The 24,285-nt window shown below is 49.4% G+C and overlaps 2 protein-coding genes across 4 annotated transcripts in view; one reads left to right on the top strand and one right to left on the bottom strand.

Moving 5' to 3' along the window:
* The first annotated feature begins 4,160 nt into the window (after positions 1 to 4,160).
* LOC116459672 (ubiquinol-cytochrome-c reductase complex assembly factor 2) lies at positions 4,161 to 18,336 on the top strand. Of its 2 annotated transcripts, none has more exons than XM_032140332.2 (4): positions 4,161 to 4,331; positions 14,451 to 14,525; positions 15,367 to 15,436; positions 18,154 to 18,336. In XM_032140332.2, exons 1-4 carry the CDS (start codon positions 4,194 to 4,196, stop codon positions 18,249 to 18,251), a joined length of 381 nt encoding a protein of 126 aa, XP_031996223.1. In that variant the 5' UTR covers positions 4,161 to 4,193; the 3' UTR covers positions 18,252 to 18,336. The 2 variants fall into 2 exon arrangements, with proteins under 2 accessions (XP_031996223.1, XP_058288295.1); XM_058432312.1 differs by having other exon boundaries at positions 15,259 to 15,436.
* A 1,006-nt stretch (positions 18,337 to 19,342) lies between these two features.
* Positions 19,343 to 24,285, bottom strand: part of ITPR3 (inositol 1,4,5-trisphosphate receptor type 3) — a 74,785-nt gene continuing 69,842 nt past the window's right edge. For both annotated transcript variants that reach the window (XM_032140331.2, XM_058432311.1), the window contains exons 53-58: positions 24,137 to 24,241; positions 23,928 to 24,055; positions 22,970 to 23,135; positions 22,199 to 22,359; positions 20,817 to 20,978; positions 19,343 to 20,199 (exon numbers count right to left, since the gene is read on the bottom strand). In XM_032140331.2, coding sequence (XP_031996222.1) covers positions 20,131 to 20,199; positions 20,817 to 20,978; positions 22,199 to 22,359; positions 22,970 to 23,135; positions 23,928 to 24,055; positions 24,137 to 24,241 — 791 coding nt within the window. In that variant the 3' untranslated portion in view covers positions 19,343 to 20,130. The remainder of the gene's footprint in view (positions 20,200 to 20,816; positions 20,979 to 22,198; positions 22,360 to 22,969; positions 23,136 to 23,927; positions 24,056 to 24,136; positions 24,242 to 24,285) is intronic.

The following is a 24,285-nucleotide window of genomic DNA, read 5'->3' as shown; positions in this document are numbered from 1 at the left end:
TACATTCCAGCCTGGGTGACAGAGTGAGACCCTGTCTCTAAAAAAGAATAAATAAAATAAAAAATTAAAATAAAAAAATTGTGCTGGCACATAGTAAATACTCAGTGTTAATTTATCATCATAGTTCTCATTTTAAGATGAAGAAACTGAAGCTTATAGCAATTAAATAACCTGCCTGGGGTTGGCTGCTCTGAAGACCTTTGCCTTTGCTGCCCTGTGCCTGGAAGCCTCTCATGCCCATCTTCCCGTGGCTGCCCCATCAGGTGACTCACAAGCTGCTCAGGGATGGCCTCCAGACCACTGACCCCTCCCCTGCCCCAATCACTGTGAACCCAGCACCCTGTCTTGATCTCTCCTTTGCACTTATCACATCTGAAATTATCTTGTTCATTCAGCAAATGAGCTAATACATATAGAACACTATTATTATTATATGTTTGCTTGGTTGCTGTCTGTCCCCATAGGGGCAGGGCCCTCATCTGTCTTGTTCACCACATGACAGGAACTCAGGGCCAGCTTCATGGGTGTATGGCCTGCACAGTCGCCCAGGGCGCTGCACTCAGAAGGGGCTACATTTGCTTTAATGCCCTGCTGTCATTGTCTTGAAATTCTTAACAATTTTTTTAGAGACAAGGTCTCACTCTGTCACCCAGGCTAGAGTTCAGTGGTGTAATCACAGCTCACTACAGCCTCTGACTCCTAGGTTCAAAGCAGTCAAGCCATCCTCCCACACAGCTAAGACTATAGGTGTGCACCACCACATCCAGCTAATTTTTTTAATTTTTTGGAGAGATGCAGGTCTCACTATGTGGCCCAGGTTGGTCTCGAACTCCTGGGCTCAAGTGATCCTCCCACCTCCAAGTGGCTGTGATTATAGGCACAAGCCACCACGCTCGGCCTTAATAATTTTTTAACAAAGAGCTTTACATTTTCACTTTGCACTGGGCCCCAGGAAATGATACTGATAGAGTGATCAGAGCTATAGATCAGTGAGTAAGTGAATGGATGAATGAATGAATGAATGAATGAGCAAGCCTACATTCCAACCAGGTCTGTCAGACTCCATAACGCTACTACTTAACCACCGTGCCAAACAACCTCCATATGGAGGAAGAGAGGTGGGCAGGGCAGTCAGAACCAGAGACAACCACAGCTTGACAGAGAAGCTAGGGTACAGGGGAAGGGAGCACCTTAGGAGGAAGCATCTGTTTGCGCTTCCTCTGGAGCCCAGCGTTCTTCTCAACCTCTCATTTTCCTTGTACCTCAAGCGGCATGAAAACCATTTGCTGCCACCTAATGTTACTTTTTGGTTGCCTAAGACAGAGGGACCTTGGCTCTGCCTCCCAGGACAGATGTGGACCAGCCAGGTGCTCTTCAAAGCCACAGCTATGACAGCACCTCGGGGCACCCAGCACAGCCCTAGGTGCCTGGACCTTGGTAAGTAAATAGATACAATCCTTGCCCTTTGTGCCTTAGGGCTCTCATCAAAAGTACGTGGCTATGAGGTGAGGATGGAGCAGGGAGGGACTGTTGGGCTGGGAACCTGGTGGGGTTAATCAGGGGAGCTTTCTGGAGGAGGTGCCTTTGGGCGCCTCATTTTCCACTCCCCCTGAACTCTCCTTACCTCAGGTGGGCATCACACATTCTGGTCCCCAGAGGTTTTCCTTTAATGGTCTTGACTCCTAACATCTTCGAAACAGTTAAAGCCATTCCGTTTAAAATCACCCATTGATCGTTCTTCAAATTAAACTCCTCCCTCTCTTTCCCATTGCCACCCTAGGCCTGCCTCTGGCTGTTCTTGGAGCCATCCCTGATCTTCTCCCACTCTCCCCTGAACAGCAGACATGTGTTTCTCCGAACTCCCTAGCATTGTCTAACACTTCAGTTAAAGCTCTCATCATCTGTAACTTTGTATCCTGGTTACGTACACATTCCCAGACTTGGCCGTCAACTTCTTGAAGGCGGGACTCTCCTAGATTCACCTTTAAAATGTAGGTAGGGCAAGAAGGAAAAGGTTTGGAGGAAGCAAAGTTTTGTACACATTGGATGGTCTTGGCTAAATACAGGACAGTGGAGATACACGGGGGGCTGAGGCTTTCTTATGAAAAATGCAGACAGTGGGACAGTCTTTTGAGAACAAAAATCAGTCCACATGGTGATGTAGCTAGAGACATATAAGAGAAGACTTGGCAAAACAAACACATTTTAATGGGAGAAAATATTTTGAAATCACATAACTGTCAAGGGAGTAATATCTGGAATATACAGAGAACTCCTAAAACTCAATAACAACAACAACAACAACAACAAAACCCGATTAAAAACAGGTAAAGGACTTGAATAGATATTTCTCTGAAGATATACAAATGGCTGATAAGCACATAAAAAGATACTCAATATCACTAATCATTAGAGAAACGCAAGTCAAAGCTACACTGAGATACGGCCCTCCCCCATTATGATGGTTACTATCAAAAAACCAGAAAATAACAAATGTTGGTAAGGATGTTGAGAAACTGGAACCCTTGTGCACTGGTGGTGGGAGTGTAAAATGGTGCAGCTGCTGTGGAAGACAGTATGGCAGTTCCTCAAAAAACTTAAAATAGAATTACCATATGATCCAGCAATTCTACTTCTGGGTATATACCAAAAGAACTGAAAGCAAGGTCTTGAGATGTCTGTACATCCATGTTCATAGCAGCATTATTCACAAGAGCTAAAACATGGAGGAAACCTAAGTGCTTGTCAATGGATGCGTAAACAAAATGTGGTATATACATGCAACGGAATATTACTCAGCCTTAAAAAGGAAGGAAATTCTGACATATGCTACAAAATGAATGAACCTTGAAGTGAAGATGTTATGCTAAGCAAAATAAGCCAGTTGCAAAAATACTGCAGGATTCCACTTACATGAGGTACCTAGAGTAGTCAAAATCATACAGACAAAATAGAATGGTCGTTGCCAGGGGCTGGGGGGAGAGGGGGGAGTTGGGATTTATTGTTTAATGAGTATAGAGTTTCAGTTTTACAAGAGTTATGGAGATGGTGTGATGGCTGCACAACATTATTCAGTGCTATTTCATACCTATGAACTGTACACTTAAAAATGGCTGGCTGGGCACCATGGCTCACACCTGTAATCCCAGCACTTTGGGAGGCCGAGGCAGGTGGATCACCTGAGGTCAGGAGTTCGAGACCAGCCTGGCCAACATGGTAAAACCCCGTCCCTACTAAAAATACAAAACATAGCCAGGCATGGTGGCAGGTGCCTGTAGTCCCAGCTACTCGGGAGGCTGAGGCAGGAGAATCACTTGAACCTGGAAGGCGGAGGTTGCACCATTCACTGCATACCAGCCTGGGCGACAGAGCAAGACTCCATCTCAAAAAAAAAAAAAAAAAAAAAAGGTTAAGGCCAGGTGTAGTGGCTCACACCTGTAATCCCAACACTTTGGGAGGCCAAGGTGGGAGGATCACTTGAGCCCAGGAGTTTGAGACCAGCATGGGCCACATAGCAAGACCTTGTCTAAAAAAAATGGCTAAGATAGTAAATTTTGTTATGTGTATTTTACCACAATACAAAATAATAAATTGTAAAAAAAAAAAAGTTTTTCTAGGCTGAATCAACCCAGTTGGCATTGCTCATGCTAGAAAACCTGGGCCTCCCAGAGAAAAATGTCTGGCTTATAAGGGATAGGAAGGGGGGAACAGAAGGGATACTAACAGGGACTGGGCAGAGAGAAACAAGAACTAGGAAGCACTAAAGAAGGAATTGAGGCAGAGTACCAAGGGATAGTGACAGGCACAGGGGCACCCACGAACAACGTTCAAACATATCTTCATCCAATAACCTGTATTTACATGCAAATGTATTGGTTTATGCAAAACAGCCGAGGCCTCGGAGGAGGGTTTTTTAGTCTCAAGCTTTCGCAGTCATTGGACGTGGGGTACTCCACGTCCGCCTTGCCCCTGGAATCTGGGTCGGTTCCAGGAGGACGAAGACTGAATGAGCTCGGCTTGCCGAGAAAGGCGAGCAGCGCCCCTACCCGGCGAGTAGCAGGGCGCCTGCAAAGTAGCGCATGCCCACTCCGGCCTCCCGCCCCACTCCGAAGGCAGGCGGCGAGACTTAGTGCGCAAGCGCCATCCCTCGGCGCCGACTCCTCCCCCTAAGGCGGGAACACGCGGGGCCCAAAATGGCGGCTAGCCGGTACCGGCGTTTTCTTAAGCTCTGTGAGGAATGGCCAGTGGACGAGACCAAACGGGGCCGGGACTTGGGCGCTTACCTGCGACAGCGGGTAGCACAAGCCTTTCGGGAGGGAGAGAATACCCAGGTGACTGGCGGGGAGGCGGCTGGGACGAGGGGAGGAAAGGACGAGGCAGGGTCGGGGCCAACGAGCGTGCAAGAAGAGGGATCTGCGCATGCGCGCGCCCTCTTTCCAGGCAGCACGTGAGCACGGACCCCCTTTTCCCCCCAGGGAGCTACTGATAGCGACGCACGTTGTATTCAGCGCTCTCCCCCGGCTGCACCTTGGAATTGCCGAAGAAGCTTTTTTAAAACTCCAGATGGGCCGGGTGCGGTGGTTCACACCTATAATCCCAGCACTCCGAGAGGCTGAGGCGGGAGGATCGCTTGAGCCCAGGAGGTCAGCCTGGGCAACATAGTGGGACTCAGTCTCTACAAATCAAAAAACAAACAAAAACTTCAAATGCAGAATCTCTAGGAGTGGGGTCTTGACCTCAGAGTTTTAAAAGCTCTCCAGGTGATTCAAGGTGCAGACAGAGTTGAGACCCACACCACCAGTGGCAGCTGGTGACAGCCTCAGCTTTTTGCTCACGTGTCACGGTACCATTACCTCATTATTTCGCAGTGTTGTGTATTGACTGAGGTAATCCCCAGTTAACTCTGCAGGTCCCCGCTAAGTGTTTGCGTTCTTCCTGAGCCCCTGTAAGCCTGTGCAGCAGGTTTGGGTCCTCAGCTCAGCAGCTGTGTGTGAGTAGTAGGCCTGTGTTCTTGCTCTCCTCCAGGTTGGTGCTGCAGCTCTGGGATTCATTCATTCATATAGCTCGTATTTATTGAGCACCTACCATATGCCTGGAACGGTACTAGGGAAACAGCAGTGTTAAACAGGTGAAGTCCTGCCCGCATGAAGTTTTACATTGTAGTTCAGGACACAATAAGCAGGTAGGTGTACGTAAGACAGATAAATACTGTGATCGATAGAAAATAGGGTAACATGATAAAACGGTAATGTTATTAGTCGGGCCTTTCTGAGGAGGTGACACATAGGTGAGACCTAAGGCAAGAGAGGATGAGCCAGCCATGTACACTTGGCGGGAAGGACATTCCAGACACTGCACATGTCCAGAGGCAGGAGGCAGATTGACGTGTTTTAGGACAGAAAGCAAGCCAGAATGGCTGCAGGGTAGTAAGTAAGGTGGAGTTTGCTAAGGTGGAGGTCGGGAGCCAGGCACAGTAGGATATTATCTGCTCTGATTAGCTGTTAGACCTCGTTGTAAGGCCAGTGAGAAGTCACTGGGGATGTTTAGTGAGGAGACTGCTGTGCCCTAATTTACTTTTTAAAAGACTATTCTGGTTGTATGTGGTGAGTGGGTTATAGGGGGCAATAACAAAAAACAGAGGCTGGAGAGAAGCCGATTATGGTACTATAAGCGAGAGATGGTGGGGGGTTGGATGAGGACGGCAGCACAGAAGATGGAAGTGGCTGGATTCAGGTTATGCGCAGGTTGAGTCAGCAGGACTTGCTGATATGTGGGATGTGGGATAAAGGAAAAGAGAGGAACCAAAGATAGCACCTAGATATTTTTTGGCCTGGGCATCTAGGTCTAAGATGGTGCCGTTTACTGAGGTAGGAATAGGTGAAGTGTAGGAAGACTCTCTTGAGTTTGGTGTTAAGCAGGTTAAACCTGAGATGCCAAGTACACCGATTTCCAAGTGGCAATGTCAAGTAGGCAGTGCTATATTTGAGCCTGGGTCTCGGGCAAGAGACCAGAAATGAAATGAGATGCATATACACACAGTCTGAAGAAATGACTTGTGAAAACTTGGCCAAGACTTGTCAAAGAAGGAATATGGTCTTTTTCTTTTTCTTTTTTTTTTTTTTTTTTTTTTTTTGCAGTTTAACCCAAAACAGAGCCAAGCCAGCCCACCTAAAGGAGCAGGAGCACACCCAGTGGCATCATTGTGACTGGACTGCGGATTGGCTGGCAGCCTGGGGAGTGTCTGGTCCAGGTTATACGATACCCAGGGCCCTCCCATCATTCATGGTGGTCTTCACTGGCCCAAAGTGTAAAGATCTTTAAGGCAAGAATCTTATCTAGTCCCAATTCTACAAACCCCGTGAACTTTCTAAAGCTGTACTCCCTGCATATTTTTAGTATGAGCTTCCTGAAAATAGAGATGATGCCATTTTTATCTTTCCCCTTCTCCCCTAGCAGTGTCTAGCATAGTTCTTGGCCCATAAAAAACACTCAGTAAATGTCTGAATGGATAAGTAAATAATTGGTTGTGGCTCATGAGACAAAGATAATTTGAGTATATTTTCAGATGTAGCAGAACTAGATGAAGAGAAGTTGTGAAGAGTGAGAAAGGAATATTTGTGTGTCCTGAGTGGTGAGAATTGATTTGAGAGCTTACCATGTTTGGGAAATTTCAGGATCTATGGAAGAAGGCCATAACCTGGCCCTCACCACCAAGGAGCTTACAGTTGGGCAGTCAGAGGTTCCATCCTTGGGGAGGTGAGAGAGCGTTACATTCACTTGCTTGATTGTTAGTGTAAGAGGAGCCAGCAAAGGAGGAAAGAGTTTTCTCTTTTGGAGTTGTCATCACCTAGGGCAATTGTTCCTGATCAGTCAAAGGCCCACACAGGTTTGAGTCCCAGCTGCAGATGCAAGTCATGGCTCTGTTAGTGATTCTGTAGCAGCTGATGAATGCATTCCTGGTAGAGTGAACCAGTGCATCACGATGGCAGCAGGTGCATTACTCAGGACCACTGTTGCGGTACCTCATCCTAATGTCACCTGAGAATGCACCTGGCCTTAGTAAATCTTTGTGGTAATTTTTGAAGGGCGCAATTCCTCGCTGGAATTGAAAACACTACTGCGAGTCACTCCTACTGACACCCCCAGATCGTTGATAAAGATCTTGAGAAAGCAAGGTGATGTGATTCTGGTAGGCTCTTCATTAAACTGGCAGCAGGAGGTGGGGATTAGATCCAGTTGACTGACTAGCATGATTATGCCGGTTGCCAGAAGACAGGACTGGAGGGGAAAGTAGCTCTGCTCATGCCGTCTTTCCATTCCCGTAGAGGAGAGGGACAGTGAGTCCTCCTCTCAGCCTCTTGGCTTCCTTCGTCTTAATGATCACCCCGAAAGGTACACAACACACCTTTGCCGGCATGATCTCATTTAATCCTTAGTGCAGCTGAGTGGTAGCCATTACTGTTCCCATTTTACAGATGAGGAAACAAATCAGAAAAACAAGACAACGCACTGGGGGTTCTGTAACCATAAGAGACAAGCCAAGTGAGAAACAGACCCAGCCCTCCTGGCCCCAGTGTGCATCATCTCCTGGGTGCCTGGCCTTTCCTCAGCTGCTGTTCCAAGTTATTGTTAGAACAACCTCTTATTCCATGAACGTCAAACCACTTCCTTCCCCTGGTTGCCTGTTCAAACCTTTTTGGGCCATAGTTTGGGCAGCAAATGGAACTCCCTGTGTTTACCCACCTATTCTTTGCCCCAGCCACTACCAGTCCAGATGGGAAGAAAGATGGTCCTGGGTGGGACACCAGGCGGAGAAAAGCTGGGTTAACTAAAGGGCAAATTAATAATTCATATTCAAACCCAGAGTACAAAAAACCACTGCCTCCATTTATTCCACCTCAAATTGCCCTCTGGGGAGTCTTATGGTCCACCCTAAACCCACCAAGTGGGGAGGTGGTGGTGGGAGCAGGAACACATGTAACTCCTCTTACACCCCATATCCTATTGTGTAGTTTTAAAAAGTCAGTGTTTATGGGCTTTGCCCATTTTGAATACAGTTTGTCTAAGAACACGTGTTTCCTACAGCGCTGAGAGCTTAATAAAAGAATTGCAATGTAGGGAAAGGTGGCACAACAACTGTAATTGTTGACTTAACAACAGAGAAAGGAGCAGATCTTTCTAATGAGTTCATTAGGTGCTTCCTAAAAGATCCCGGACTGCACACCAGCACCCACTTATGTAGCACAAGGTGCAACTCCAAGGGGCGTCCTGGAAGAGCTGCTGCTCTTTGCCCACCAGGGAGTTCTAACTGTATTGTATCCAAGTTTAAGTATAATAACATTGGCCCAGTTTGAAAGAAGTTAAACTTTTTCTTGGGTTTCTAATAATGTAAATGGTATTTCCACCTTCTCAGAGGAGAATTCAAAGGTTTTTTTATGATTCTGTTTTCTCAGTCATCCAGTTGAGGCCTGGTCCTTGTCATTCCTCAGTGTGGCAGGGAGCTAGCTCCCAAGCCACCTGGCCTATGCTGGCCACAGTGAAGCCATCTCAACGTTGCTCACCCCCACTTGTGGGCCCCCTGAAGTCATGTTTTTGAAGAGTGTCCTAAGAACAGATTATCCTATTTTTAGTTATGTATTGAGCCCATCGAAAACCTGGAGTTGTAAGGAGAATCATCTCTAAGAGGGAATGCAAACATCTCCATCTTTTTTTCTCTCCCAATTCTGAATGGTGCCAGTGTGAGCTAGGGTAGTATTCACACCAAGGGGTGGCGTTTATCTCTGCATATGTAAAGCTGCAATGCTCCACCTGAAGGGGATAAATTCTTGGCCACTTCTGGTGGGTCACTACTTTATTCAAAGATCTTTGGGGTCTGCCCGTTGCCTCCTGGACAGGTGGCAGGCAACTTTGTGAGACCTGCAGTGCCTCTGATCCTTGGTCCCAGCCTGTGTTTCCAACCTTGCCTCTCACCACCCCAACACGAGCCCCAGGTTCAGCAAGGGTGTCCTCTCATGGTCTCCCAAACTGGCCATGGTACAAGCGATTCTGATCCTTTGAGACTTAAGTGCACTGTGGATCACTGCACCCCTACAACCCCAAAACAAACACAGAGTTTATCAAGAATTTGGTGGCTTCCAAGGCTCTTGGAGCCCTCCCTGGGTTCCCCTTAAAAGCCCTGCCTGCCTAAAACACCCTTGTCCTGTGCCTCTTCATGTCTCATCCCCCCAGTCATTTCTGGTCCCCGTGTCACTCATGCCCAGGTCGGCACTCCTCACTCTATGCACTGTCGCTGCAGTGAAACTCAGCCCTTCCCTGCCACACCTCCCCATCAGCACAGCCTGGTGCCCAACTCCTACCTCGGGACTCGTGCAGCAGCCCATGCTCCGCAGCTGTGGCTCTCGCTTGCACACTGCCCCAGGCAGGGTTGGTTTCTAATTCATGTGTATCTTGTCTCTGTAGTGTGCCTGCCAGCTTCTCCACAGCCGGCCTGGGTCTTCTTCTTTATGGCCCCTCACAGTCCCCTAGTGGAGCACTCTTTCTATAGTAGGTGCTCAAGAAATACATTTTCAACCCAATCGAAGGGAATAGGCTCCCATAACAGAATGAACTCATTTCAGAAGTTCATTACCAAGTCTTGAAAACCTTTTTTTGTAGATCCTCCTGGACCGAATCCAGCTCTACCTTAATTAGCAAAGCAATTTGCAACACCCTTTCCCAAAAGTGCTTATGCGTCCCTTTGTGTGACTAGAATAGGGGCCGCTGTACCAATTGCTGTCACCACCCAAAATTCAATTTGGAAAATCGAAATCAGTGCCTGCGGCACACTGATGTAGATTTGTATGTATAAAAGTTTAATATGGTAAAGAGAAATTTACTGACGACTGAACAGGGGAAATGCAAAAGGAGCAAAAATAGAGCTATAAAGGACACTCGTCAGATGAACGTCTATTTTATTCACATTTGGGGAGCAGTGCTGAATTTTTCATAATGTCCCCACTGCTGCCTTTTTCAAACCCAGCACTGCTATTAGTCCTAAAACACCTAATGATCTCATTAGGTATGAATGCAAAATCAGGTAATTTAAAGCTTGTATTAAGAATATTTCTAAAAATGCAGTCCATTTCATCAGAAAAACTGCATTGCAGAACTCAGGAATGTTAGTGCTGGAGTCTGTGAATAAAGTGTAAGCTATAGGAACGTGGTGAGGCTTCTGGAATTCGACACATGTCTCCACTGACATCCTTTTAAGTAGTAAGCATGACTTTTTAAATTGCTGAGCTTGAGTTATCTGTGGCTAGGAACCCAGCATTGACCAAGGCTTCATCACTCCTCAGGCAGTAAGAACTTGGCTAGAAATGGGCATGTCTCAAACTGCTGTCACCTCCACTGAGCTGCTTTTACAGCCTCAGTTAGACACCTTCTGACCTCAGACGGGAAACTGGATGGCAAGTCTGTTTTTAGGACTCAGGTGTTTGGTTTTCTTTCTCAGATTACAACTGAGTCCAGGAATTCTGGGAACTCTCTAGGAGACTGTCTCTTTCACACAGAGGAAGCTTCAGAAGTGAGAGTGGTCGGGCGCGGTGGCTCAAGCCTGTAATCCCAGCACTTTGGGAGGCCGAGGCGAGCGGATCACAAGGTCAAGAGATTGAGACCATCCTGGCTAACACGGTGAAACCCTGTCTCTACTAAAAATACAAAAAATGAGCCAGGCATGGTAGCGGGTGCCTATAGTTCCAGCTACTTGGGAGGCTGAGGCAGGAGAATGGCATGAACCCAGGAGGCGGAGCTTGCAGGGAGCCGAGATTGTGCCACTGCACTCCAGCCTAGGCGACAGAGTGAGATCTGTCTTAAAAAAAAAAAGAAGTGAGAGTACCTCAGGGTCACTTTGCTTTTTGCACTGAGACTGTGCACTTTGCTCTTACAGGAGCAGCACTCTGCAAGGGTGACCCTCCCCCGTGCCCCTCCTGTCTGTACTGCTGCTCATCAGGGATGGGACTAGGTGGCAAGGAAGGCCAGCACCTTATACCACACCTGCTTGAGGGTGTGATGTAAGGTTGCTGAGCAGCCTACTGGTGACTTATCACTGCTAGAGAAGTTGGAGCAGGAAGGGAACTTGAGTTGACAAGGTGTTTGAGGGTGCGGATCTGGTCGGAATGCAGGTTTATCAGGAAGCAGTGTTAGGAGCCCAGGAGAGAGGCAGAGGCTATGGGAGGAAGGCAAATCAGCGTGTGGACTCCTTTCCTAAGAGCTTGGTTGGGAAGGTGGTGGGGATGGTGGCAGGATGGGAAGGTCCAGATAAGCGGCCATCAGGTGAAGACCGGGTTCAGCAAACAGCTGCTCTCTTGGCAGACCATGGAGTGCTCAGTGACTGCTGAGGGCCACCAGGGTCAGTCAGGAGTGAAGCCTCAGCAGTTTTTCATCCTTCCTCACTTCCGTTTCCAGCGCCACCCTCGGCATTGCACACCAGCCATGCTGATCCACTGATAACATGCTGACCCATTCCCTGGGCACGGGCTCCACCTGGTCCTGTGCCTGGAGCACCCCACTCCCTTGCTGGTACATGCGCCCATCCTCAGCCGCTCATCGTCTAGCACTTCCTGCCTGGCCCCACAGGCCCATAGCACCTTGTACGTGCCCCTTCGTTCCACTCCCACCATGGTGGTTCTGAACTGTTCTGTCGTTTCCCCTCTTAATTTATGAGACGGGGCCTGTGTTTACTACAACTCTTTACTACTAATAACTGTGAGAAAAACTAATCACTCACATTTATCGGTGTTCCAGGCCTGGAATTCAGAGCAGCCCAAGCATTACCTCATTTATCCTCACACCACCCTGGGAAGTAGGGGCTATTATTATATTTTCTTTTAAAAGAAAGGTTAAGTTGGCCAGTATGCTTCAAAAATGTTCAGTGCATGGAAGACAAAGGCCGAGGATGTCCCAGATTAAAGGAGACTAAAAGATACATGACTGTTAAATGCAGCAGGACATCCTGTTTTTCCATAGATTATTATTGAGACAATTGACAGAATTGGAATATGGACTGTGCATTAGATAATAGTGTTGTATCGATGTTAAGTGGCCTGAATTTGATCATTGAACTGTGGTTATATAAGAGAATGTTCTTGTTCTTAGGAAATGCACACTGAAATATGGGGTGAAGGGGCATTATGCTCCTACTTTCAAGTGGATCAGAAGAAAGATATGTATGTACAGATACAGAGAAAGATAAACTGTGACAACTTTTTTTTTTTTTAAGTGTATTTCATGGGGGAAGAGTGAATGGTTTGCCTGACATCACATAGCTGATAAGGGATGGTGCCAGGATTCAACCCAGGCAGTTTGACTCCACTGCTCCCTACAGCCTTGGAGATACTCATTCACCCAAGCGTCCCCTGCTCATAGATGGGTCAAGCATGCTATAGGGTCTCGATGAATGTCTGTTAAATTTATAAGTGAGTGCACTTTGGGAGGCCGAGGTGGGCAAATCACAAGGTCAGGAGTTCCAGACCAGCCTGGCCAACATGGTGAAAGCTTGTCTCTGCTAAAAATACACAAAATTAGCTGGGCGTAGTGGTGGGTACCTGTAATCCCAGCTACTTGGGAGGCTGAGGCAGAAGAATCACTTGAACCTGGGATGGGAGGTTGCAGTGAGCCGAGATCTCGCCACTGCACTCTAGCGTTAGCTCTTGGCTGTGCGCGCCCTGCTGAAGAAATGTTCCAGATGTGTTCGTCCAGATGTGTGCAGAATTCCATTCTAACGGGACTTTCCCCAGAAGAGCTGACCAGCAGCAGGGAGACACTAGCCTCATACTTTTCCATTCATTCTGTCCACTCAGATAATGACTTTGATTATTATTCAGCAAACACTGGCCACCTCCTCAGGCCATAATCCTTCCTCTTCTGATGTATCTAGCTGTACATTCTCATGATGAGTAGCCTGAACCCAGGAATGGGTCAGGTAGAACTAAATGATGGATTGTCTTTTTTGTTTGCTGTAAAGTAGGGACCTCATTTGACATGCACAGAGAGACAGCAGTGGAGCTGCCTATTAAACTGCTTTACTACTGATTTATTTATGCTCTGCCTTCTCCAAGGAAGGATTTAAGTTAGGAAAAAATCCATCATTTGAATTCTGGGGGAAAAAAAATGTAAAAGAGAAAGTTTTGTTCTGGGGAGCTTTTCAAAATTCTTGGCAGAAAAATGTAAAGAACTATACATAAATAATAGCAAGGACAGAGTAAAGGGAAAGTTAGAAGAGGTGCAAGGGAAAAGACCACGCCTCCTCTGTACGCTGCCTGTCTTCCTGAGAATGTCCAGCAGGGGCACCGCTGTCTCTGGCACCAGAGAATTGACTTATATCCCCCTTTCTATGGCAAGGCCTCAGTGTTCTGGGCCATCTCCTTTCTAGCAGGACCTACCTGTGGTCCCATCTTGGTTCTCCTCAGTTTACCCATTTTATCTTAAATGTTGCCTTCTTCATGTTTCTTTCCTTCTTGTAGAGTTTCAGCAGCTCCCCACCTATCACAGATGAGAACTCAGATGATTTGTTTTTTTGCCTTTGCTAAAAGAATCTGTTGGTCTGAGGCCGGGCATGGTGACTCATGCCTGTAACCCCAGCACTCTGGGAGGCTGAGGCAGGTGGATCACTTGAGGTCAGGAGTTCGAAACCAGCCTGGCCAGCATGGTGAAACCCTGTCTCTACTAAAAAATACAAAAATTAGCTGGGTGTGGTGGCACATGCCTTTAATCCCAGCTACTCGGGAGGCTGAGCCTGGAGAATTGCTTGAACCCAGGAGGCGGAGGTTGCAGTGAGCAAAGATTGCGCCAGTGCACTCCAGCCTGGGCAATAGAATGAGACTCCGTCTCAAAAAAAGAAAAGCATCTACTGGTCTGGCCTGAAGCATCCCACAGGATTCCTGCCTCCTCTTCCTTGCTGACGGCATCTCCTCCCCCAGGAAGGCCCGCCCTTCTCCCTTCTGCCTGCTGACCCCTGTGCTTCCTTCAGAACCTAGCATCGTCTCACTTCCATCATGCACTGACCACTTGAGCATGTGGGGACTCCCCCACTGAGTCCCTGTAGCCCACTCTGCCCAGCACCCCCTTTGTTAGGCATGCCTTTCCAACCTTACATTTCTACTGTGGCATCTCCCACTGCATCTGGTGTCGTGGCTCACAAGTCACAGATGCTCAACAAATGCTTGTTTGCTGATTAATTGATCTGATTTTTCTGCAGGTTGGGGAGTTGATGAGGCAGAGCTATGCCTCCAAAAAGTAGTTTCTAATAGCAGAGCTGTAGTCCAGGTTTGCTTCCCGCAGAGTGGAGAAGCCAGTGCTAGCTGCAGGCCTGCTTCATGTGAACGCTTTATTAAGTATGGTCTTTCCTCAAGGTACAGACACTGTGGGAGGCAGGACTCCTTTGCTCACCTCCTTTGGGGTTCTTTGCTTTTCAGGTTGCAGAGCCTGAGGCCTGTGATCAGATGTACGAGAGCTTAGCGCGACTCCATTCAAACTACTACAAACACAAGGTGAGTGGGCCACAGTCTTTTATATCCCCAGCTTTCTGATGGGACAACTAATAAGAATGAGTGAGAATCTGACTATGTAATGTTTTGTAAAGACTTGGCTTTGCTGCGTTCAAATGAAACCAGTAATTTCAACCATGCCAACAGAGGTGCCTGGTAGAGGCTTTTAGGCCACCTAAATAAAAGCTATTTAAAATTGTGAATATAGGGAATAGGGAAGAAACAAAGAAAACCAATTATGAATAGAAGCCATGTATTTGATATGCCAGTGTGTGCTCCTGGGAGTATCTGACAGCCATTGGATTTATACCTATTTTCCCATCCACTCTGATGGAACTGACACCTCCCCATACACTGGTGATAAAGATGGGATGATTGGGAAAGTGCCCTCCTTTTACAGAGCTGGGCCCAACATGATTACCGTCAAATTCCATTTAGAGTGGTTTTTCCCATACTTGAGAAATATGCTCAGTAACTCCACAAACATCTGTGGCCATATGCCTATGTGGAAAATTGATTTTTTCTAAATCCTCCCTACTAACATGTGATCCATGAGCAGCAGCATGGGCATCACCTGGGAGCTGGTGAGAAATGCAGAATCGGGGGCCCCACTCATACCTGCGTTTTCCAGGGAGGATTCATGGGTACGTTATAGTTGGAGCTGCCTGCTGGAGACTACTGGTTCTTGCGAGGCCAAGTCTTGACCTCAAGATGGCTCTGCTCTTCTCCTTGCTAGGCCTCCTGGCCTCTAGTTGCCCAGGGCCCAGGTGAAATGCAGTTAGAGAGCAAGGCTTGTGTGCTGATCTCTCCCCTTCCTTCACTTCCTCTCTGCCCCGGTGACCAGTACCCTCGCCCCAGAGACACCAGCTTCAGTGGCCTGTCGTTGGAAGAGTACAAGCTGATCCTGTCCTCAGGTAATGAAAGCACAGCTGCCTTTTCTCATTGGTTTGCAAATGATTCTGAGTTTGAGTGGCCAAGGAGAATTGTCTAAGAAGACAGCTTTGCTTGATGGAAAGTCTTGTAGAACAGCCCAGAGGAAATTCTGAAGCTACAGGGCTCATGCATTTTGACCATATACTGTGGAGAAGGTCAAAGGCGTATTTAAAAAAGAAAATCTATCTTTAGTGCTTTTAAATTCAAGGCTGCGCAGCAGGGAACAGGGAAATACATATTTGCCAAATGGAAGTAGTTGAAATCAGGATGGAAGGAAAATAATTTTATTTTTATGGTCTTAAGTGGGCTTTATAAACAATGAAGGTTTTAATTAAAACAAAAAGCCATTCAATAAACGTGTTTGGGGATATCCGCCTAAGAGTTATCTGACCCAGGGGACGTGGTCTGTGGGTTAGATATGAGTTTAACTAGGTATGTTTTAGAGTCATTGATAAACTCTGATTATCAAGAAAGGAAACATCCTGCCGAGCCCATCCTTTCCTTACTTCCCTATCTCCACTGTCCCTAAGGATGGGGGCCAGAGAGCCAGGGATGAAGTAGGCAGGTACTGGAAAATTACTATTTTTGTTGCCAAGTATATTATATACAAAAATAGGCTAACCTTTTCTGGGAGGCCATGGCCCTGACACATTTCCTTCTGGTATTCTAGAAATATGTCTTTCCTCTTCTTCTGGCAGCCTTCAGCAACTTAGTTTTGAGGATTTGGGCTTCTAGAAAACTCTCTTCTGAGATTAAAACCTGGTGGTGTCACCTGCTATTACATGTCAACTCTAACCCTATTTTTATTCCAGTACTCTCTGGGAAACTGCGGTGAAGATATTTTGGCCAGGCAGAATCACTTTATTGGCAATTTTTTTTAAATGTGTAAATTTACTCCTATATCCCTGGGTCCATGTAATTAGCAGTATTGATGCACATTATTGAGGGCCCTGGACAGTTTGAGCAAAGTTTGAACTTGAAGTGAGGGTGGAAGTAAGTTCCAGAGGCTCTGCCTCTGCCCTCTGTTTTGTTCACCTCAGGGCAGGCTCTGCAAGTGGAAAACAGGCAGCAACGAAGGCTGAGAGATAGTCCCGCCATTGGTCCGCGCTGCAGCTTGTTCTGGCTGTGAGTTTAGTTCCAGGAAATTTGCTGAGAATTTGTTTTCACAGCAAGCCTCATATTTTTGTTGCAAATTGTGTGGCGTAAGCTTACCAAATGTTTCCTCTGACAGGACAAGAAAAGACCTGCAGCACCTTGTAGTGAGAGGCTTTGAGGGCCTGGCAAGTCTGAAATGTACTGTGTTCTGGGTCACGTGTGTGTCCACCCTGGGATTGGGGTCATGGAAAGCGCCTAAGGGAGGCCTCAGGGCTTGGTGGTGGACAGGATCCCTCAATGTCCACCTGGACACTGGAAACATGGACTTCTGGAAAAGCTCCAGAGCGGGGGCTTTTTTCTGTTACCTTTTTTGGTCAGAAAAGATACTCTTTTTTCTCCAGTAGTTTTGTTAACATGAAAATTCAGGCCGGTAAAGCAAAACAATATTATAAGAATATCTAAAATTTAACATACACGTAAAATTAGGTTTCATGGAACATTAGCCCTAGAGACTTTAGACAAATGGTTCTGTACTGGGGGGGGGGGGTTGCCCCCCCAGGGGACAAGTGGCAATGTCTGGAGACATTTTTAGTTGTCACAACTGGTGGTGGGGGCAGCGGTGCTACTGGTATTAGTGGGTAGAGTCCAGGATGCTTCAAAACAGCCTTCAGTGATGCACAGGCCAGCCCACGACGAAAAATTATCTGGCCCAAAGTGTTGGTAGTGCTAAGGCCAAGAAACCCTGCTTTGGTTCCTGGATGTGGGGACGTGTATTTTCTTAAACAAGAGCCCCTCCCACCTGCATTGTGGTGGAGATGGCTGCCTTTTCATTGAGTGCAGGCTGTATGCCAAGCGAGTTACTTCCATGATTTTCTTTAATCCTTACAACTTTTGAGGTACGTGTGTTTTTTTTCTTTCTTTTTCACCTCTCCCCAAGTTGTCTGCAGATGTGTTTTTATCTTCATTTTACAGATGAGGAACCCGAAGTGTAGAGGGTTAAGTAATTTGCTTGAGCGGACCCAGAGTGGGAGATGATGGGCTGGGATTCATGTCCAAGTCCATCCCCCTCCCAGTGCCTGCTCAACTCCACAGCATGTGCTGGGTCCACACGCCAGGATTCAAATCCCTGCTTCACTTCTCAGCTGTGCAACCTGAGCAGGTTACTTCACCGCCTCCTGCCTCAGTTTCCACACCTGAAAATTGGGGACAGGAAGGGCTGTGTGGAGCAGGCCAAATTTTGCGATGAAGCATCTGGGTCTGTGGGTTGCACAGCGGACAGCGCAGGGCCATTTCTTTGCCCTCATACGGAGCAGGGCAACGAGCAGCACACCCCGCTTTGATGCTGAGGGTGAGGAGAGGGCAGGAGACCACTGAGAGCATGCTGGGCACAGAGCCTGGCACACAGTACTCAGTCACCACGAGTGGTCACTTCTGTTACCTTGTTTGATCTGCTCTTCAGAAGCTGGGTCTACATCTCCCTTTTTCAGGAACACATTGTGTGAAAAGCAAGGCATGCTTGTGTCGGGAAAGCCCAATGGGTCCAATCTATGTTATCAAGTTTTAGACTTCAGTCCCTCTCTCTTTTTGTCTTCCCCTTTTGCAGACACCTTGGAAGAGCTTAAGGAAATGGATAAAAGCATGTGGAAGAAACTGCAGGAGAAGTTTGCCCCCAAGGGTCCTGAGGAGGATCATAAGGCCTGAGCTCGGGCCTTACCCCGTGCACATACCTAGGTGTGGAGTCTTGTACATTGCCATCGTCAATAAAACTGCCCCAGTTTCCCCCTGACCTTACGGTTTGGGAATCTCCTCTAGCTTTCCCAGAAAGGAAACCCTTGCTGCTGTAAAGAAAGTTTCAGCCTGAGAAGGGATGGTGATTGAGCTATCTGCTGTGACTGCTGCTCAGGGTAGGGAAATCTCCTGGGGAGAGGAAATGCAGGTTTCCCTCTGGGCCTGACAAGGGAGGGTAATGGGGCCTAGGCACAAGGTGCTTCCTGCATTGCCACAGGAGCCCCCGCCCCTCCAGCAGGGGTCTGGTGTCTCCTGGCAAGATACTCAGGCTCCCTTTTGTTGTAGGAGCTCCTGGGAGAAAGCCAAAAATAGCAGTAAATACTGAAAAGGGAATCCTGTTGCAAACAGAAAGCAGCAGAGAGGTGTGAGGCCGAGAGAGGCAAAACGCCTGCTTGGCCCTCATCCCCGCTGACTCAGAGGACGGACCTTAAGCCTCTGTCCCTGACCTTGCAAAAACCCACATTGCCCAGTTGGCTTAAAGGACAGGGAAGCTATAGACAGGCCTTGGCCAGGCGGGGCCTCAGCTGCAGTTGGCTTCAGCACTGTGGGCAGGTTCTGTAGGTGGCCACAAGTCAGAGGCCCTGCTGGCTGAGGACACACACAGGGTCACCTCATTATTCCATGGAACCTTGGCTCTTACTGATATTGAGCATCCTTCTGTCTGGAACCGTGAGGGACAGGGGTGGGCCCACAGCGCCCCTGGTGGGTACAAAGTGGAAGTGGGTTCTTAACCTCGTCTGTGTCTAGACTCCTCAGGATGTTCTGAAATGCATAAAATAAAATGGACAGGACTGCCATAGAAACCAGTTATGCCGAAATGCAGTTCTGGGTAGGGAAATCTCAGGGGAGGACCCCTGAGACAGGATGTCACTCAGCGCATCTCCTGAGAGCCTGAGGAGAGGCAAGGCCAACAGGGAGGGGCTCTTGTTCCTGTCTTCTGCCAGTGTGTCCCGTTAATCCCCACAGCCACTGGGGGAGTGCAGGAAACACATCCCTTTTTAACGGACTAGATTTCTATTAATTTATTTAAGGCAATTAACATATTAGTTCTCAGGCCAAAGGATTTGTAAAACATTACACCAAAAGGAGAAAAACAAGCGGTCATGAAACAGCCACGCGAACGCAGCTCAGCCCTTGTTTCCTGGGTGTACAACTCTTCCCCAGGAAGCCTGGGAAGAGGCAGGTCCCGGGAGCAAGATCGTCCATCATGGAGTCATCAGGCCACCTGGAGCTATGCCGGGGGTGGCATGGACACGACAGTGAGGTCTGCACTGGCTACAGCAGATCTGAGGCACAGAGGGAGCTGCACAGCCATGGGCAGGGCTGAGCACAGCACCCTTGGAATAAGTTAAATAACAAAGCCCTAAAATCACTAGTAACAGCATTACTGCCACCTCCCCCAGAGGCCGGCAGCAGCCAAAATGTAGTGCTTGGAGATAAAGGGGTGACCCCACTCTTAACTACCCACAAGAGGACTACAAAGAGTTGTCAGTTATTGCTTTAAGGAACAAAGGTCTCTAGGTAGGATTTATCTTCTGCTAAGGCATTAAGGTAAACTGAGTCCCAGTGAACTTTCAAGTCTTTTTTTTTAAGGGCTCTAAGCAGGACTGTCAGCTCTGAGGCTCCCCCTCCATGCTCTTCAAAGTCTGGGTGGGTGTCGGGGTGTCTGGCAGAGTGGGAGTGGAGGCTGGCCAGCTGGCTGGGCCACCCAACCCGAGGGAGGGGGCAGTGTTCTTCCCAGTCGCAGTCTCCAGTGATGAGCATCCCCTGTTGGGGCCCTCAGTGGCTCTCCTCAGCGGCTCATGCAGTTCTGGACATCCACAAAGCCTAGGCGTTGCCTGCGTTTCCGCTGCTCCGTCATCTAGAGTTAAGCAGATGCCAACAGGCCTCGTCAGGCCGCCTGGCACCTTCATGGGTGCTGTGGAAGGGCTTGGCACCCGTCTTCCCCTGTGGGCCCAGCTGCTATTCAGCACTGGCGGTGGGCCAGGGCCCCTCGGGGTGCTTTAAGGATGTCGATGTCAGCACCAAACCCTTGTTCTCAATTAGCGTGTCACAAACCCTGGATTTGATGCAGCTGGGAAACCAGCCCACTAACAGGCTGCCTCATCTTCATGCAGGCACTGCCAGATGCAGAGGAGGATGTCTAGGCAAGAGGGCCTTAAACTCCCCATCTCCAGTGACAGGGATACCCTCAAAGGACCTACCTGGCAGCTGTAAGAGGAAGGGGATGAGAGACAGAGGGCCCCACCACCCTGTACTAAGTTTCCACTTGGCCTTGTCTTTAGTGGCCGAAGGCAGAGGTTGTCAACCCCAGTCTGACTTGCCATGTAGGGGAGAGTGGGTTTGGAACCTGCCTTCTCATCCAGGCCCAGGGCCAGAGGCCAGTGGGGAAGAGGGTGGGGCAGGAAGGATGAAGGCAGGCAGGGACTGCCCAGGGATAGAGCCCAGGGTGGGCCTGGGATCAGGCGGGGTGCACACCTGCTCCTTGAGCTCGTTGAGCTGGGCAGTGAGGTGGGACACCAGCTTCATGGTGGAGTTGAGCTTGTCCTGGAGAATCCGAATCTCGTTCTGCTCCCCCTCGCCCTCGTTGCTGACAAGGGACATGGCCCGCATCCGGGGGAACCAGTCCAGGTTCTTGTTCTGAAAAACATCACCAGTGGGGTAAGCAGGCGTGGGCCTGGCCTAGAAAGGCCTCATTTGGAAAAACAGTAATGTGGGGGGAGGCTTCTGCCACACCCTTGACAAAATTACTCGTCAGGGATGTGTCATGGGAAAATCTGAATTGACCTGGTCCTCCCTGGGGCCAGAGTGAGCTGGCAGTCAACCTCTGTCAACCCTCTGCCACCGAGACAGGCCGACTTCCGTTAGGCAGCGTCGGCAGCTGAGTTTGAGTCCTTTGCTGGTATCAGCACCATCTGTTTACTCATAACACCCCCTGAGAGGTGGAGGAAGGCCTCTGCACCCAGACAGACCCTGGATCTCCTTCCTTCCTTCCTTCCTCCCGCCCGCCTGCCTGACAAGCACACCCCAAGCCCCGGGAAGATGCGAGTCAGACAGATGGCAAATTGAGGGATCGGGAGGCTCTGCTGAGGAGAGCTGGCATCTGACACGTGTCTGGGAGGCAAAGCCACGTTTCCCAGGACAGAGGAGTGGGGAGGGAGGGGGCACCAAGCAATTCTCAGCTTCCCTGTAGTAAGCTGTGAATTCTCAGACCAACAGATAAACCTGTACACAGAGATCAGTTTGAAATACAGACTAAACGATAAAGAATTCCTTCTTTATGATTCATTGCCTTCACTCCATTATTACAGAAATTGGACAGATGACATTTGATTTCTCTAAGTGATTTTAAAGGTTTTTCCAGGCTCCCCTTCAGCCCAGGACCATCTAATTCAGACTTTTTAGGAAGCAGCCTGCCTTCCCACTGAGCTAAAAAACACTCCCTGAGAGCGGCCCACAGATCACTGGCCACAGGCAGGGTCTCCCCAACTCCAGCCTCCTCAGCGTCACTGCACAGCAGGCCCAGGGATGCCACATGTGTTCTTCAGGGCTGATGGGTTTGCTGTGGGATTTTTCCTGACACCCAGAAGTGTGAGGAGGCCCCTCCGCAGCAGGGGGTTTCCGTGCAGCCCAGAGCTGCTTCCAGCTGCTGCTCCTCGCCCTGCTGACCTTTCAACAAGTGTCTGCAGCTGTCCAAGCCCCTCCGCCTGGCCTCCCAGGGCCAACAGACAGACAGGGCCACTCCTCTCCAGAGCCCAGGGTACTCAGAAGCTAAAACCATGAGGCCTCTGGTGCACAGTGATGTTGACTCTAGAATGGCTGGTTTGGGTCCACAGGCCCGGCACAGCCCCTGCTCACACCTTGATCATCTGGGCCACGTAGCTCTCAGGGCCCGTGTAGTCGGTCTTGTTCTTCACGCGGACCAGCACAATGAAGTACAAGTAGTTCCACATGTTGTGCTCCAGCTTGATGTGTTCCTCAAATGACACTGTCTTGTTATCAAACTTGTCCCTCTCCAGACCTGAGGGTGCAGAGGGCGGGAATGAAACCATCAGCCTTCAAGAGCCACTGCAGGGTCACCTGCTGGAGGGGACCCAGCTTCCGGGGGGTGGAGGCATTTGTTCTCGGGATGAGCGCTTCCAACAGCTCGCTCTGGGCTATTTGGGTCACTTCTATTTAAAGCAGCAGCCACTTAGTGGAGATCCTGCCCTGCCGCAGCTGCAGCCCTCCCCCAGCGGCAACCGAGGACTCTAGGAGTAAACGCCAGAATTCCCCGAACTCAGGGGAAGCACGAATGGCTGAATGAGCGAGGTCCTACAGGCCATACAGGTGACACCTGCCTGAGCCCGAGGTGGCTGGTGAGGGGACTAGCACTTCATTTCAGGGGTGGGAAAAGCACTAGACTGAGACCAGAAGCTCCAGGCACTGACTAGGCTCGTGTCTCGCTCCCTTCTGACTCCAAGTTCAGGCAGGGTCATGTTCTCCCCAGTTCTGGGATGAGCAAATGCATCAAATCATCAGCCCCAGGCCAGGGTTCCCCAGGGCACGAAGGGCCAAACCGCCACTGCCGCTGGCATCAGATGATGTTCCAGCCCCGCTGCAGCCTCCACAGAGCAGGAAGCAACCCTCACCGCAGATGAAGCATGTCGTCTTAAGAATCTCCTCCTTCTTCTGCTTCTCACTACGCAGGTCAGCGAAGGTGTCGATGATTACCCCAAAGATGAGGTTCAGCACGATGATGATGACGATGAAGAAGAACAGGAGGTCATAGACCACTCGGGCTGGGAAGAGAGACTCCTGCAGGGGGTGAGGCAGGGAGGCTGGGCCCGGTGGTCCCCACATTCACCCGGGCAAGACGGGACTCAGGTTGGGGCCAGGGCTGTGATATTGGGGACCCAGCCCCCAGCAGAAGGAAATGAGGGCCTCTGGCTTGGGGGCCATCAGATGGCAGAGCGGACCCAACCTGGCTCCACAGAGCAAGAATTGCAAGCAGAAGCCCTGAGTTTGGGTTAGGAAAGCATGGACTCAGGACGCCGCGGTGAAGCCTGCAGGAGTCTGGCGGGGACGTAGGGCTACGAGTCTCGGCATGTCTCTGCCCCTAACATTGGTTAGGGAAAGAGGCAGCTCTGAACACCTCTGCCCACCCTCAGGACGCCTGGCCTCACACATCCCAGAAACCCTCTTTCTGGCCAGGGAGGCGGCCTCTCACTCCCAAGCAACAGGGAAGGCCTGACATTCGGGAACGTGGCTGCCCAAGCCAAATCATGAGGCCTCCTGATAAAGCTGACTCAGCTCCGCCCTCTGCCTGCCTGCTGTGGGCTAGGAAGGCCAGTGGTCACCATCCCTAGCCCTGGGGCAAAGTTTGGTTCTCAAAGTCTTTCCTTATGGAATGGGAAGGTGAGGGGGCAGCTGAGCAGTAATGTCATGGAATTGGCCAGGTGTGGAAAGCAGGGAAAAGTGGATACAAGTTCGGGGGAGGGGGTTCAACCCTGAATATCTAATGCGAGGCCAAGGACAGGACTCTCCACAGTTGCTGATCTGGACAGTGGCTTGGGCCCCACAGGGTTGGGAGTGGGCAGGAGTGCTCACATCTTTGGAGGGCTTGCGAAGAATGTCGCCCACGCCACCACCGTTGCGTAGCCCATGGTTCATGACAGTGACGATGCACATCAACAGAGTGTCACAGGCCCGCTCTGTGCTGTCCAGCTCCCCATCCTCTGCAAGCGGAGAGTATGTTGAGGCCCGGGCTGCCTGCTCCCCCTACCCCACCCAGACTCCTGCACACACACCACCCTCACCTTCCAGGACCTCAGGCACCGAGACCCCTGAGACACAGTCCATCTTGTCCCCACTGCAGGTGTCCACAAATGCAGCAGCTCCATGTGGCATCCCCAGGGGGCTGGCTGGAGGGGACATGGATGAGATCACCAGGAGGTCCAGTGCCTGG

The sequence above is a fragment of the Hylobates moloch genome, unplaced genomic scaffold, assembly GCF_009828535.3.
Source record: "Hylobates moloch isolate HMO894 unplaced genomic scaffold, HMol_V3 SCAFFOLD_20, whole genome shotgun sequence".
NCBI classification, from domain to species: Eukaryota; Metazoa; Chordata; class Mammalia; order Primates; family Hylobatidae; genus Hylobates; species Hylobates moloch.
This window is presented reverse-complemented; position numbering and strand designations above follow the sequence as displayed.

Excerpts from the sequence above, each read along its gene's own strand:
- LOC116459672 (XM_058432312.1), top strand. The coding sequence starts at position 4,194 with ATGGCGGCTAGCCGGTACCGGCGTTTTCTTAAGCTCTGTGAGGAATGG. Across the intron at positions 4,332-14,450 it reads GGGAGGGAGAGAATACCCAG|GTTGCAGAGCCTGAGGCCTG; the intron begins GTGACTGGCGGG and ends TTTGCTTTTCAG. Across the intron at positions 15,437-18,153 it reads CAAGCTGATCCTGTCCTCAG|ACACCTTGGAAGAGCTTAAG; the intron begins GTAATGAAAGCA and ends CCCCTTTTGCAG.